The sequence below is a fragment of the Miniopterus schreibersii genome, assembly GCF_964146895.1.
Source record: "Miniopterus schreibersii genome assembly, chromosome: 5".
NCBI lineage: Eukaryota > Metazoa > Chordata > Mammalia > Chiroptera > Miniopteridae > Miniopterus > Miniopterus schreibersii.
In genome coordinates, this window is record NC_138106.1 from 1163127 (window position 1) to 1179173 (window position 16047).

The following is a 16047-nucleotide window of genomic DNA, read 5'->3' on the forward strand; positions in this document are numbered from 1 at the left end:
AGAGAGAGAAACATCAACGATGACAGTCATTGATCGGCTGCCTCCGGCCGGCCCCACATGGGATGGAGCCTGCAACCCGGGCATGTGCCCTGACCAGGAATCAAACCAGTGACCTCTTGGTTCCTGTTTCGAGGCTCAACCACCGAGCCACACCAGCCAGGCTGAACTCTTTAAATTTGACGATTGAATTACAGGCATTGAAGAGACTGGCTGGGCCTTGCAGAAATTGTGGGGGTGGGGTGGTGACAAAGAAGTCCCTTCAACACAGCAAGAAAAACATTTGAAACTGTATCTTTAATAGTGAAAAACTGAAACATTGAGAAGACTGACAACAGCTCAGTCCTAACAAGGCTGGTGGCTTGTAAACAAGCGAGCAGTTGATCACAGCGCGCTATGTAAAATCGCAGCTATTTAAAATAGATGTTTCCCTGGGTCGCTTTCTGGGTGGGTCAGAGAGCCCCCAGGACACTGGATCAAGGACAGCTGTCCCTGTTGCCCCCTCGCCCTCCCATGTGCGGGCACTGACGTGGCTCGTGTCACACTCGTTTGCAGAGGAGTCCAATGAAAGGAGCTGGGTTAGGGCCCGATCTTCCCTTTCAGCTCGGACGTTGCAGGGTCGGGGCTCAGCACGCGCTCAGCGCGGGCGCCTTGGATCTGGCTGCTCAACAGGTAGCGTTTTGGTGAATGTCTCCCCCTCTCCCGTCCCCCCAGCGTCTCCCTCACCCGATTCCTCATTCTGGGTCTGAGAAGACGCTGGGGATCCCGGAGCAGACGCGAGTCGCCAGGGCGGCTGTGCCTGTGCATGAGCCGAGAGCACAGCCGCGCGCGCAGAACAAAAGCCTCGGGGAGCGGGGAGCGCGGGTCCCCCCGCGACCTGCCGCCGCCCGCGGCGCGGGGACGGGAGCCAAGGGGCAGCCGGGCGAGCGGAGGCTGCAAACGCGCCGGTTCCCGCGCCGCGGCCCCTCCTCCTTGCAGAGCGGTCCCGTCTGCGCGCGAACCGGGGCAGACGCGCGGCCGCCTCCCGGCCTCCCACCCGCCCGCCCGTCCGTGCGTCCACCCACCCGGGGTCCGGAGGGCCCTGCTGGACGCCAGGGGGCCTGGGCTGGACGCGGGGCCGAAGCGCCTCCCTCCTCCCCTCCCTCCCGCCCGGGTGGGTGCGGCCGGTGGGGGTTTCGCCGCCGAAAGGTCCAGAAAGCCCGAGCCCAGAGCCCGGGGGAGGCGCGGCGGGGAGACCGCGGGGCTCGGGCGGCCGGGAGCGCGCCCGCCGGGCCGCGCGGGGTCCCCTGCCCGCCCCCCTCTCCCGCCGCGCGGGAGGAGGGGCTACGAGCGATTTGAAAGTGAACGGGCTGCGCGGCGGCGCCCGCGTCTGTTCCCGCCGCCCGCGCCCGGATTGAATTTCGGCGAATCCGACTGAATGGGGCTTTCTTCTGCGGCCGTCCGGAGGGCGCCTGCCGCCCGCCGCGCGCCCCGCTAGGAGCCAGCCCGCGGCGCCCCCGAGCCCGCGCGGGGCCGAGGCTGCGGAGGCGCGGGGACCGGGCGCCCGGGCCCCGGACCGCACCCCCGCCGCCGCGCCCCGGCCCGAGCGGCTCCCGCGCTCCGAGCGCGGCCCCGCCACCCGCCGCCGGACGGGACCCGGGGCGGGGCCGGCGTCCCGAGAGGGGCCGGGTGACCCTCCCGAGGAGAACTTGTCGGAGGCGGGCCCGGCCGCCCTATTGTCTGCGCGCGCCCCGCGGGCCGGGCCGGGCCGGGCCGGGCGGGGGGCGCGATGCCGGCGGCGGGGGACGCGCTGCTGGGCGAGCCGGCGGCGGGCGGGGGCGGCGAGGACGCGGCGCGGCCCGCGGCCTGCGAGGGAAGTTTCCTGCCCGCCTGGGTGAGCGGCGTGCCCCGCGAGCGGCTGCGCGACTTCCAGCACCACAAGCGCGTGGGCAACTACCTGGTGGGCAGCCGGAAGCTGGGCGAGGGCTCCTTCGCCAAGGTGCGCGAGGGGCTGCACGTGCTGACCGGCGAGAAGGTGAGCGCGGGCCGGGCCGGGCCGGGCGGGGGCCGCGGGGTCGGCTGCGGGGTCCCTGCCGCCCGGGCCCCCCTTTCCCGTCCGGACCGAGGCGCGTGGGGCCCCGCGGCCGGTGGCGGCCTGTCCGAGGGGTGGCCTGGGGTCAGTTCCCGGGGGGATGGGGGGGCTCCCCCGAGGAGCCGCCCGCAGCCCTTTTGCTCCGGGAAGGGCGCCGCCTGGCGGACACCAGCGCGCGTGGGGGGCCCCGCTCCCGGGCCTCAGGGGTGCAGCCCCGCGCGCGGAGAGGCAGGAGCCAGGGCGGGGGCGCGAGGGTGGGGGGCCGGCCCCCAGCCCGGGGGGCGCCTGGAGTCTGAGCCCCGACCCCGGCTCTGGGGAAGGGGGGGCGCTCCTCTCACCCGGGCGCTGGGGCTGCCGGACGAGGGTCCTCACGTGCCCCCCCCCCCCCCGCCTGCGTGGGCGCTGCGGGCGCGACCCCGCGCCGGCAGGTACGCGGCTACCGCCCACCCGGGGCTGCAGGGCCGCAGAGGCGCCCCTAGGTTTCTGAAAGGGGGGCCGGCAAAGGAAGACCCCCCACCCCACCCGGGACCCCAGCGCGCCGCCCCCAGCCCTGGGACAGGTGAGAAGCGAGCGTGAACTCCTGCCGGGCGAGGCCCAGGCAGAGCTGAGCTGTGACTGTGCAGAGATGCGGTGACTGACACTGGGTCACCCCCGGGCGTCGCCTCAGGCTTGGGGCTCCGTCACCCCATCTTAGGTCGTCTCAGCCTCGGGCTCCGGGCTCGGGCGGGCTGGGGTCCGGGCTGCGGTGGCCCCTCGCTGCCTGGGACGGGTGGCTCCTGTGGCCCACAGCCCAGGGAGGCAGAAGCCTTTGGGGGGGACTTGGGGGACAGGGAAGCTGCGGGCTCCCTCCTCACCCTGCCCGGTGGACCTGGGGTTCTGGGCCCAGCCTGGGAACTGCTGGGCACCCCGTGCGGGACCTCTGACCGCCGTGTGAGGTGCCCTGCCCTCCTGTCCCGGTCACCTGGCCTTAGTTTCCTCCCTCTGTTCCCCACTGCGCCCAGGGGCCTCTTGCATTCGAGGGCAGGTCTCCATCACCCCTGTCATTCCCCGGTGTCCCCACAGCCCTTTGTTTTGGGTGAGTGGCGTGAGTTAGAGTGAGTACTTTAAAAAGTGCCTCCAGCCTGAATTTCTCTGCAAAAAGGGCGTGTTCAGGGTGAACTCACCCAATTGAGCAACTCTTCAAAGGAGACAAAAACAAACAAAACACCAAACCTCGGGACCTCATTCTAGTCCGGAGGGAGCCGGGCAGACTTCACGGGTCCGTCCCAGCACTGGCGCCTCACACGCCTTACACACCCCAGGGCGCCAGTGCCCGAGGCCGGCCTGCCCCTCCCAGTGCCTCCCTGCCCCTCCCGGTGGAGCTCCTGTCCCACGGGTGGTGGGACGTCATTCTCATTCCAAACGTGTCGGATTCAGTCGGCTTGTGTGTGTTACCTGGTGAAACTCAGCAGGGAGAGACAGGGCTTTATGCTGAGGGCACCCGGCCAGCATTTTGAGCACATTTGCCGCGGCTGCCAGCTCCAGGCTGCTCCTGGCTTCTCTCCACTTCCCTACCCGTCCCTGTCCTGGCTCCGCTCCTCCTCGGTTCCCTTCTGCTCCGTGACATCGGGCTGTTGGCCTCGGCTGCCCCAGGCGAGGTCGCACCCAGAGCTAGCCCCTACCTGGCTGCTTGGGCTCCGGGGCTCAGTGCCGGGCACACTGGGCACCCTGGAATGCAGGGAGTTCCTGCCCAGGTGGGGTTGAAATGAGGAGCCCCCTGCACCCCCAAGTGCTCGCACCCTTTCTCTCTCATCTTACCATCAATCTCGCTTCGTCTGGGCAAGGGCAGAACTGTTAGTTGGATGTAAAATGATTGTGCCGGACTGTCTGGTTGAACCCTGGTAAGGACGCCGGTTCTTAGGGTGGAGTCGGAGGCGGTAGTGGATTCTGGGACGGGCTCTTCTCCAGCCACCAGCACCGTGAGGAACCTGGGTCTTAGCTCCCATAATTGCAGCTTTAAAGAAACAATGGGTGTCACTCATAGCGTTTAATCTCCCGAATCCAACGCCTTTAATGCCTAACTAATAGATTTGGGTTTTGGCAGATGGTGGAGATTAAAATGCTAGTGTGCGTTTGAGGCTCTGCCTGGGAAGGACTCGTGAGTTGATGAGCCCCTCCCCCCCCAATGTTCTGGATATTGTCTTCCTGAGGCCAAATTAAGTTGAAGTCACCCTCACACTACTTGCTGTCTTTTGGTCTCTTTAAAAGGTGAGTTATTAAGAGGGGTTTCCCCTGGAGGAGGGCTACTCACATGAGCCAAGCGAGGGGAGACCTCAAGGTGACCGAACCCGGAGGAAGGGAAAGAAGTGTCCCCCAGGGTGGGTGACGTGGTGGCTCAGGAAGGCCTCTCACCTGGACGCTTCCCCCTTTTAGAGGGTGCTTACTTTTTGGAGAAAGCACATGATTCTTTCCTTTTCTAAAGGACACAGATCACGGCGGGAGGGGAATTAAGTCATGAACACTGTAGTAAGAAATAGATCTATGTCCCCGTGCTGACCTGAGTGACAGGATCCAGGGCAGCAGTGGTGGGGGTCAGCTCATGAAAAAGCTGGAGTGGGGGGTGCAGGGTGTATGTGTGTGTACTCAGTGCACATCTCCAAAAAGATCTGAGTGAGATCCTGCATGGCTTGCTGGAAATGACTGAGTTCAGATGACAAACAGCCACTTTTTCTGACGTACACTTCAGGCGTCAATCTTATCGGGAGGTTTCGTTTCTTTTCCCACCCCTGCCTGTGGGACAGTGTTTTGCCTGCCTTTCCTCTGAAGTTGTTTGTTTGAAAGTCATGAGAATCTAGGTGGCCCATTCACTGCTTGAAAAGAAAGGGCGGCCTTGGCCCGAGGCCTAATGTTGTCCTGCAGCTTTGAGTTGATGCGATCTCTGTTAATGTGGCTTTAAAAATAATTTGCTGGGCCATGTGAAACTCTTAACCGGCACGTTCTCAGCCAGGGCTGAGTGTCTTTGACTCAACCCAGGTTGACGATCGGAGGGGGGAACATGGTCAGAAAGTCAGGTTTTGAAAAGTATTCTCTGTGGCTTTGAGACAAAGAGCAGAGTTGCTGAGCAGGAGTTTCAGGTGGTGACTTTGAAGGACCCAGAGAGGTTGTGCTCCCTGCTCCTGACACTGGTTCCCAATGCCTATGAAATGCAGAGTCCTGGCACATAATCGGTTCTTAGAACAGTTTTAAAAATTTTTCTGATCTTCACTTGAGGATATGTTTTTATTGATTTTTAGAGAGAGACGGAAGCATCAGCATCGATTGGTTGCCTCCCATATGTGCCCTGACCGGGAATCCAGCCCCCAGCCCTTTGGTGGATGGGCTGATGCTCCAACCCACTGAGCCACCTGGTCAGGGCTGTTAGTACATTTTAAAAATTTGATAAAATATAGTTGGAAGGGCTAATAGAGAAAAGCGTAGGTATGTCAGGTGCACAGGTGGCTTCGTAGGCTGCAACAGGGAGCATCCTCGATGCCGCAATGTCCTCCTTCAATGGTTAAGTCTAAGATACAAAGTTGGGTATGTAACATGAGTGGTTAAGATATTTAAATACCTTGTTCTAACCTTTGGTTAAAAAACATAAGCCTGTTTATTACTTTCATTGGAGCCGTTTTGCAGCTAAAAATAAAAATTGCCTGCTTGGTAAGTAGCTAATAATTACGCTTTGAGCACGACCGCCAGCTACCTGGAGTGAAGGAGTTACTAAAAATACAACTTAACTTACTATGTTCTTCCGAGCAGGAAACATGACTAATTTTAAAGGTGGCCTTTTGGCAGATCTGTTTTTAGCAAGTATTTCTGAAACAAACAGGTGCTAAATCCTGTATTTTTAAATTAAATTAAATTTTTTTAGTGCTAGACACTTAGGGGTAAAAGCTCTGCGGGACAGAAACGCTTAGAGAACTGGAGATTCCTGTTAATCTTCAGCAGGATTCTTGGCAAGCAGGCGGCGACTGTCAGAAGCACCTGCCCAGTGTGTCGTGCGTGACAGGGCGGTGCCTGGGTGTCTCTCGATTGCCCTGGTGGCAGCCTCTGAACTCCCGCCCTGCCCCATCTTCCTGAAGTACTTGTGAATGAGGGAAATCGGCCTGTAGGGCTGGCTGTCGCTGTTCATTGATACCCAGGCCCCGCGGACTTCAGAGGCTGCCTTGAGTCCGCACGACCGTGCTGAATGCTGCACGGAGAGGAGTGCAGACTGGGATTTTCTCTGCATGTGTGGTCACCAGCACTGGCAGGGTCCAGCGCAGTGTGGCAGTCACCTTCCCGGTGGTTACCCTCCCAGGAGGCGCGGAGAGTGGTGGCTTTGTAGGCCCCGGGCGGGCGGCTTGGGCACAGAGTGTCATTTACCTTGGAATACACACCCCAGCTCGATGATTCATGGTAACCGAGTGACCTGCTCTCCGGGCTAATTGAGACCCACAGAATACCCATCCCTTACCCTTACTTTAGCAAACTGGCGCGGAACCTCTTCCTCCATGCAGCCTGGGCTCCGGCCACGCCCGGTCTGGCTTGAATTTCACGGTCTGATGGGTGCTGCTGGCTGGTAAGGTGACCAGTCGGAAAGAGGTGACCCACGGGCCTGGACAGTACCCGAGCAGGCTGATCCCTTTACAAGGCAGAGAGAGCCGTTGCTTCTCCTCTGTGGTAAATACCAGCTTGCGGTGTAGTGTTTGGTGGTTCGCCGGGGTCCTCTGGCATCCCCTCGCCAGGGGCTTGCGGGGGCTGGGCGCTGACTAGAAAGGCCTTGAGCAGGTTTCCCGCTGACCTCCTCTTGTCTATGGCTGGGGCTGCTGTAACGCTAACCACCACCTGGGGGGCTTGAAACGATAGAGATTTACTTTCTCACGGTTCTGGAGGCCAGAAGTCCAAAACCAAGGTGTCCGCAGGGGAAGGCTCTAGGGGAGGATTCTTCTGTCTGTTCCAGCTTCTGGTGGCTGCACCACCCCAGTGACTTCTGCGCTCTGTGTGTGGCCTGTCTCCGAATCTCCCTCCTCCCTAATAAGGACACCAGTCGTTGGGTTAGGGCCACCCTATCCAGTAGGACCTCATCTTAACTTGAGGACATCTGCAAAGACCCCATGTCCAATAAGGTCACACTCGCAGGTCCCGGGGGTTAGGACTTGAACATGCCCTTTGGTGGGGCACAGCCTGACCCACGTTACCTTCTCCGATGGTTAGGATTGTGTTGCCGGTGAGGTCCTGGCACAGGCCGTGAGGGGGAGATGAATGTGGTCCCAGGTAGGGCATTTAGGGTGAGCACCTCTGAGAGGAGGGGAGGCAGAAGAGCGAAGCTGCATTGTGCAGAGGGGAAGGTGGGCTCCAGTGCAGTGTTAAGCTGAGGCCCTGCCATGCCCAGGTGAGCCCTGGAACCCAGGTGCTCCTTCAGAGGTGACGTCAGGTGAGGGGACTGGGCCTTTGTACCTCTGCAGGGCCTACCATTGGATGGGGTTTGCCCTGGGAGGGGGGTGTGGCCTTGGATACTGCTACAGGCGGTTGCTAGGGCCAGCTCAGCACTGGGAGCCAGCGAGTTCTTCCGTCCTGAAGCAAAATCTGGGCTGTGGGTCTGGCATCCACTGCTTCCTGAGAGAGACAGGGCCAGGGCCTGGGGTCTTCCCTTGAGTCCAGGCTGGTTCCATAAAGACCATGGGCAGCTGCCCCTCCCCATCGGCTGACTCGGGTGGTCCCCTCTACCTGCGATGAGGGAGAACCAGGGTCTATGTTCCCACCACTCCGGGCGTGCTGGAGATAGCCTGGCCTCATAGTTGAAATTCTCGGGCTCTGTTGTGTGTGCAGACACTTTCAGGGGACTGTGATGTGTCCTGTGTGCTTTCTCTTGAGGACGCTGTGTCAACAGATGACCCTGTCTAATGCCCCTCGTCACCCTGTTCTGTCTTTCCTCAAAGTGCTCTGACCGCCTGGACTAGTTTGCTGGGCGACTGAAACAAAGTACCACAAACTCGGTGACTGTCTCCCAGTCCTGGAGGCCGGAAGTCTAAAACCAAGGTGGCAGCAGGGCTGGTTCCTCCTGAGGCTGTGAGGGAGGACCTGTCCCAGGCCTCTCTCCTGGGCCCGTCGATGACCATCTTCTCCCTGTGTCCTTTTGTCTTCTCTCCTCCACGTGTGTCTGTCTCTGTATCGCATGTCCCCTTCTTACGAGGACACCAGTCGCCTGAGATCAGGGGCCATCCTAACGCCCGGACTTTACACTGATTAATTCTATAAAGACGTATTTCCAAACAGGGTCACATTCTGAGGTCTGGGGCTTGGACTTTGCTAGAGCCTGAATGTTTGTGTCCCTCCCAATTCATGTTAAAACCTAATCCCCACGTGACGGCATTGGAGGTGGGTCTATGGGAGGCCATTGGCATGAGGTCGGAGCCCTGGTGAACAGGGTCAGTGGTCTTAGGAGAGGCCCCAGGAGCTCCCTGGCTCCTGTGAGGACACGGCAAGGAGATGGCTGTTGGGGGACCAGGAGGAGAACTCTTAGCAGACCCCAAATCTCCCTGGGTCCTGATCCAGGCTTTCCCAGGCTCCAGAAGTATAAGAAATACATTTCTGTCATTTAGGAGCCACCCGGTCTATGCTATTTGGTTACAAGCAGCCTGAATGGACGAAAACAAGACTTAAACTTACGAATTTTGGGGGAGACACCAGTCAACGCAGCACATCACCTGACCCCGTGGTGTGCATTTATGTGCCAGTGTGTCTGTTGTGTGTCTCCCACGAGGAGGGGATGCCTGCTCTGTCCCCGGTGCCTGGAGTAGGACCTGAACAGAGAAGGCACCCCGTAGGTATCTTTTCAATTTATTTTTATTGATTTCTAGAGAGGAGGGGAGAGGGAGAGGGAGAGAGAAACAGAAGCATTGCTGCAAGAGGGAGTCATTGATTGGCTGTCTCCTGCACCCCGCCTACCTGGGATTGAGCCCCAACCTGGGCATGTGCCCTGACCTGAAATTCAACCGGTAACGCTCAGTAGGTGTCTTTTGAGTGGATCACGGGGTGCTTCGATCTTCCCAGGACGCGAGCACAGCCCTCTGGATGGCAGTGCCCAGGTTGGCAGGGACAGTCTGGAAGCCTGTCTCGCTCCCTCCTGGCTCCTGGGTGTGCCCGAGTGCGGGATGCAGAGGGGCAGGATGTCCGGCTGGCGCTCTCGGGGAGAACTCCCAGCCCCGGAACAGCTGTGCCTCCTGCAGGTATCGAGGGGCAGGCGACCGGCTGGAGTGGGACTGTTAACCCTTAGCTCTTTCCCGAGAAATGGTACCAACAGCACAGCAGATGGCAAAGTTGCTATTTGCAAACATACATTTGTCTGGATGTTCCCCGAGGAGTTATGTGGAGGCTTGGATCTGTCCCCGGGACTGTAACTGTTCTATACATTTGTCCATCTCCCAGGCGACAGGGCTGCCCAGACACATTGTGACCCTGCTTGCTGCATATACACACATATAGATGTGTGTGTGCACATGTACACTATTAAATGTAAATTATATGACGTTATGCTAAATGTAACTTTTGGTAGCAGACTTTTTTTTTATAATCTTCACCTGAGGATATGTGTGTGTGTATGTGTGTATATATATACATATATATGTATATATGTATATATATTAAATATATCGATTTCAGAGCGAGGAAGGGAGAGGGAGAGAGAGAGAGATAGAAACATCAATGATGAGATTCATTGATCGGCTGCCTCCTGCACGTCCCTGACTGGGGATCGCGCCCACAACCCAGGCATGTGCCCTGACCAGGAATTGAACCACTTTCTCCTAGATCCTAGGTCACTGCTCAACCGCTGAGCCACACCTGGCTGGCCCGAGGATATTTTTCCCGTTGCTTTTCAGAGTGGAAGGGGGGAGAGAGAAACATTGATGTGAGAGACACGTCAGTTGGTCGCCTCCTGCTCGCTCGCCGACCAGGCCCGGGATTGAGCCTGCAGCTGAGGTGCGTGCCCTTGGCCAGAATCAGCCCAGGACCCTTCATTCCGCCGGCCGACACTCTAACCGCTGAGCCAGGCCGCCAGGGCGGTAGCAGACTTTCGTAATGAAGGAGCAGCGGGGACTCTGGGCCGCTCTGCTTAGCGCTGGCTCTTAGATTCAGACCCTTTGTGTTGCACTTGAGGAGAGCCTGGAGGAGGGAGCCAGGATGGGGACTGAAATGGTGCCGCACACCCAGCAGTCCCGAGGGTCTCCTTGTCAACCTCCGCCTGTAGGAAAGAGCACAGGCTGCTCATTACAGAGGAGCCACGCACCCGGCACCTTGCTCAGTGTGCGGGGGCCCGGCCTGGCCCTGCTCCTCCAGGCTCCGTTGGCTGGTCAGAGTGCAGGGGCCCGGCCCGGCCCTGCTCCTCCAGGCTCCGTTGGCTGGTCAGAGTGCAGGGGCCCGGCCCGGCCCTGCTCCTCCAGGCTCCGTTGGCTGGTCGGTGTGCAGGGGCCCGGCCCGGCCCTGCTCCTCCAGGCTCCGTTGGCTGGTCGGTGTGCAGGGGCCCGGCCTGGCCCTGCTCCTCCAGGCTCCGTTGGCTGGTCAGAGTGCAGGGGCCCGGCCCGGCCCTGCTCCTCCAGGCTCCGTTGGCTGGTCGGTGTGCAGGGGCCCGGCCCGGCCCTGCTCCTCCAGGCTCCGTTGGGTGGTCAGTGTGCGGGGGGCCTGGCCCTGCTCCTCCAGGCTCTTCTGTGGTCAGTGTGCGGGGGGCCTGGCCCTGCTCCTCCAGGCTCCTTTGGGTGGTCAGTGTGCGGGGGGCCCGGCCCTGCTCCTCCAGGCTCCGTTGGCTGGTCAGTGTGTGGGGGGCCTGGCCTGGCCCTGCTCCTCCAGGCTCCTTTGGGGGGGGGGGGCAGTGGAATGAGGAAGTGCCGGGAGCACGAAGCCTCAGGGAAAGGCGCAGGCGCCGCCCAGCCTGGGATGGACTCTGCTGGCATTTTACCTGAGCTCCACCTTGTGAAACCCTGGAGGAGGTGAGTGCTGTCTCCTGAAACCTGGGTCTTGGTGGAGCCACTCAGCCCCACGGAGGAGCCTGGCTCTCAGTGCGTCTGTGCCCAGGGTGAGAGTCAGACGAACGGTGGCTCGGCTCTCGGCCGAACGTTGACACTGAGCAATAAGAATAAAAAAGACTCGTTTGGAAAACACCTCTCCAGCTTTATAAAAGTGTCCTTTCCACAGGATGACATTTTATTCCATTAAAAACTAACATTGGTGAGCGGAAGTTGAATCTCAAGCCCAGTTCGACCCAATGAAACCTGAGTTCCCCTCTGGAGGGAACGTGCTATGTGGCTGTTGCCCTGCGGCCTAATTCATTAGTCAAGATGTTTCTTCCTCCGTCAGAATGAGCGAATCAAGCCGTTCAGTTAAAGCGCCGGAGAGTGTGCAGAGCAACAAACAGTTTCTTTCCAATAATCAGACTTAGAATAATGTCTTCCAGGTTCCAAAGGGGCGTACTTATTTAAAGATAGATACAACTCACCTAATATAAATCAGTGTTTTTCCTACGGTCAATTAGAACTATCTTAAAAATGAAAATTTTAAGTATAAATATTTTCTTTTAATCATTTTAAAGTATAAATGTTCTAAAGTAAAAATATTTTAAAAATAAATTTTAAAGTCTTTTTTACCAAGTACTTAGTGTTTAAAATTTTTTAAACCAGTCTAGTCATAGGCATATTCTAGAGTATTTGAGGTTACTAATCAACCAAAATACATCCTGGGCTAAATTTGTTAATTGCCAGGTATTTTTTTCTTGCTCTTTTACGTCTGCTCTTCATTTTTAACCCTTCCACCTGCTACTACACCTTACTAATCAGTTTCATTATCTACTCTCCTGTTTTAGATACCTTTTAAAAATTATCTTTTTCCTTCCAATGAATCACACATGATTTTTTTCCCCGGGTTCCTTGGAAAATAAACAGAAACACAGAGAAGAAATAAAAATCACGTGTAGTCGCACAGCCCAGCATCAGTCACTGAACGTGTCGGTGTTGGGGCCGCCTGTGTGAGATGCAGTGGTCGTGTGCATGTACATGTCCAGACGTGAGCCATGCAACGGGTCAGGCGGCAGTGGACCATGCATGTGTCAGTGGTCCCATAGATCACCCTGGAGCCGAAGAATTCCTATTGCCCGGTGACCTCCCAGCTGTCCTCACGTCTCCTGTTGTAACTTGACTCACGTGTCTGAGGTGATGCTGGTGTGAGTGAACTTACTGCCCTGCCGGCTGTATGAAAACACAGCACATGCAATATATGCACATACATCCTACTGGGTAATGATGATAAACCACTGTGCTACTGGTTATATATTTACTATATTTTTATTGCTATTTTATTTATTGATTTTAGAGAGGGAGAGAGATCAATTTGTTGTTCCAATATTTATGCATTCATTGGTTCACTCTTGTAAGCGCTCTGCTTGTTTGGAGTTTGCGAATCTGAGAGATCTCAGGAAAGTCTGCAGCCTGAGCCAGGACAGGCCTCGTGTGTGAAAAAGCCCCTGGAAATGGCTTAAATGGCTTGGGTGGGCCTACAGGTTGGGTGGGTGGGGACTCAGGTCGTCACTGGGGCGGGTGAACAGTGCTAGCCAGGTTGATGGAAACGCAGACATGGTGCCCGCCCACCGGCCGTGTGCGGGGAGGGCTCAGCAAAGGCACAGGGGCCTCTGCCAGCTCTTTTGTCCAGGAGACAGCTGCCCCTCCAGCCCTGTCCCCGAAGCCAGACAGCTCAGTTCCTCCGTGTATGTCCCTGGTACCTTCCGAGCTGCTGCCCCAGAGCTGGAGCTCAGAGCGAGCGTCAGCAAGTAAGTCTCTGCGCCAGCCCTTTAAGAGCAACACCTGGGGCTCCAGCAGCCTCCGTGTCCCTCGGCCCCAGTCCCGCTGGCTTTCACAGGCAGACGGACGTCACTGGCACTTCTCTCCTGGCACGGGAACCCTGGGCTGGAGGCCTGGCGTGGGGCTGGGACCCTGGATCCTCGGGTCGTCCGCAGCCGAGATAGCCCTCCGGATTGTAACCCGCCACGCGTGGGTGCGGGGTCAGCCTGCTCCGTGTCCCCGCCCCTCCTACGGTCTCGACGTGGCTGCTGCTGTCATCCTTCGTTGCAGGACCTCTGTTCAGTAGGCTTCGGGCAGCTCTGAGTGACGGCTGTTCTGTGGTTTAGTTGTAGTGTTGATGTGGTCGTGGGAGGAGGTGACCTCCGTGGTCCCTCCGTGGTCCCTCCGTGGCCACCCTGACCGGAAGCCTCTGGCCTTTTTGTTGCGTTGCAGATATTTCTCCCAGTTGGTCATTTGCCGTTTGGTTCTGTGTTTGCCCTCCCCCCTTTTTTTTGGATGGGGCACGTAGACGTTTTATGTCCTGTCCAGTCAAGCCAATGAGTCTTTTTCTTTAATTCTCTCTTGTTTTTTATGCTTCAGTAAACCAGAGGATTTGTACTGGTTTTGCTTTATAGATGATCAGCGAGCCCTGGCGATGTTTCGTTGTCTGCAGAAAGTCCTAGGCCTCGGGTCCCTGTCACCTTTCTGCTACTTAGTGGCTGTGTGACCTTCTGCAGGGCATTCGGACCCTGCAGACTTGTTTCTGTATCTGTAAAATGATGATAATAGTACCTCACAGGAGTTCAGTGGGAATTTGACTAAATATATATGTGTGTGAAAAAATTTATATATGCAGATGTTAAATATACATGTATGTGTGTATATATGTGGAAACCGCATTTCCTAAAAATGTATTCAGTGTTGTGCGAGGGAGCACAAGGCAGCTGGTGATTCTCTTCTGTTGGACTCACATTTATATTTAACCCTTAAACCTGTGTGTTAATTAGGCTCTTTCAGATCTAGAGAAACGGATACCCACTCAGTTTATCATGGATGATGGAGTTTTATTTTAAGGATAAAGCTGGGGGGTGGCGGAGAAGATTATGGCTACACTTCCCACTCCTGCAGTCACACCTCCCTGAGGACTGGGAGTCCACTTAGGACACCCCAGGGGGCCGAGATGCCTGCGTTCCTCCAGTTCCATTCCCTCCTCTGCTTCTGCCTGGAGCTTCTGCGGCTCCTGGATAATATTCTGCTGGCCCGGCTTCTCCCGGTTGCTGGCTTCTCTGCCCACTGGGTTTTACATTTTTTCTCTAGATATTACTGGGTCCCTTGCATTTCTTTTTTTTAATCCTTACCTGAGGATATTTTTTCCATTGATTTTTAGACAGAGTGGGAGGGAGGAAGCAGTGTATGGGGGGGAGATATCGTTTGGTTGCTTCCTGCACGTGCTCCAGCCGGGGCCCGGGATCCAACCTGCAACCGAGGTACGTGCCCGTGGCCAGGATTCGAACCTGAGATCCTTCAGTCCTCGGACCAACGCTCTAACCACTAACCAAACTGGCCAGGGCTCCCTTGCATCTCTTGGATCAGTGACAGAGCGCTAGGGAGGTTTCCTGGAACCCCCTCGGGCCTAACTTGCTTGGTCCCGAGCACCCTTTAACGGTGGAAAATCGTTTTAACTGCAGAAGAAAGGAAATCTATAGGTGATCCCCCGCGAGTCAGATTGGTGCGGCGGGGAAAAATTTATTGTACAGCTTAATTCTTCACGTTTTGGTTTGGTAGCCAACTCTTTCTCCACACTCAGCAAAATACCGTACGGTCCTTAGGGGTTACGATTTCTCCATTTGCTCACTCTTTGCTGGAGGTCCCATTATGTCCAGCGTGATCTACCGTCTCTTTAGATCCCTGGGTGGGGTTGAGAATTTTGTCTTGGATTATCATCGGCCCTATTTCTGTGCGTCCAGCTCTTACAGGGGTTCCCCCCCCCATAAGCGACTTTATTCTTGTACCTTGTAGGCTACATTTGGCTGCCAGGCGTCCTGTGGTGTGAGAATAGAGTATTGATTGTTTCCTGCTGCCTGTGGGGCAGGAACGCTCCTTGAATTAGAGCTGATTTTGGAGCGTCAGGTACGAAGTGTCAGATGTTGAAGTGTCAGATGTTGAAGCCTGCGTGTCTCAGATCAGGTCATCCAAGGCCCGGGTGGGGGAGGGACGGCGAACGTTGCTGGCCACCTCGCCCTCTCCTGACCCGTGCCCTGTATGTGCATGGGAGACTTCCCGTTTTCAAAACTAAGTTAATAATAAAATTTATTTCTTGTTCTAAAGCCATTCCTGGGTGTACTGTGAGGTCAGGATCTCCCAGCTGTGACTGTTACCGGCAAGGAGCTCCCCTCACCCCCGCCGGATGCTGGTGGGAGCGGGCTTCTTGCGACGACCCAAGAAGAATTTCCTGAGACTTGCGCGGGAGGAGCTATTGTAGAAAGACTTATTTCTGTGGAATTACACCCCTGAGTTTCCAGGGTTTCATTTCCCTTCATCCCGCCAAGCAAGAAGTCCCATTTTGCTTTCAGCAGGACTAAGATCAAAGCCGGTGTCCCGAGTTTCTACTCCAGGTGGGGACACGGCCTAATCCTGCATCAGAATAGCTGAGCCTGTGCTCCTTGCTGCAGTCATCAGCCCGTGGCGTGTGGGGTCCTCAGGGCCACATGGCTGTGCAGGGAACAGGGGCGAATGCAAGGAAGCCACAAGAGCCAAGAGAGCGGGCTCCTTTGTCCAGGGGATTCTGTAACCCCAAATTTTGGCAGGTTTGTAACGGCCCCACCCCCTCTGGGCAGTGATCTCTGTTCCCAGGTGTGACCCACAGGCATCTTGCCTACGTCACCCTGACTTCACTGGTCGTGTGTGCAGCTCCCCTGTGTTGGACCCCTTCCCCCAGTGATACGCAGGGAATGGGCGGGTGGCTCCCGGGGAGCCTGAAGCAGTAGCTTCCCGGTGCAGCGGCCCACATGACATGCCTGTGATGTCTGGCCTCCCCCCTGCTCCTTTCCTATGATCAATAATCAGCTAATTACAACAGTGTCATAACCAGTTTAAAAAATAAAAGCGTTACCTTTACTTGGCCGTTGGAGAGGATCCTCCGTGTCACCTCCCACA

The 16047-nt window shown here is 57.0% G+C and overlaps 1 protein-coding gene across 3 annotated transcripts in view; it reads left to right on the top strand.

Annotated features, from left to right (window-relative positions):
- The first annotated feature begins 490 nt into the window (after nucleotides 1-490).
- The window catches only part of HUNK (hormonally up-regulated Neu-associated kinase), a 67961-nt gene continuing 52404 nt past the window's right edge, over nucleotides 491-16047 (top strand). The window contains exon 1 of one of the 3 annotated variants that reach the window (XM_081139427.1): nucleotides 491-669. In XM_081139427.1, coding sequence (XP_080995553.1) covers nucleotides 562-669 — 108 coding nt within the window. In that variant the 5' untranslated portion in view covers nucleotides 491-561. Of the gene's footprint in view, nucleotides 670-1108; nucleotides 2012-16047 lie in introns of those variants that run through there. The other 2 variants (XM_081139425.1, XM_081139426.1) reach the window with 2 other exon arrangements.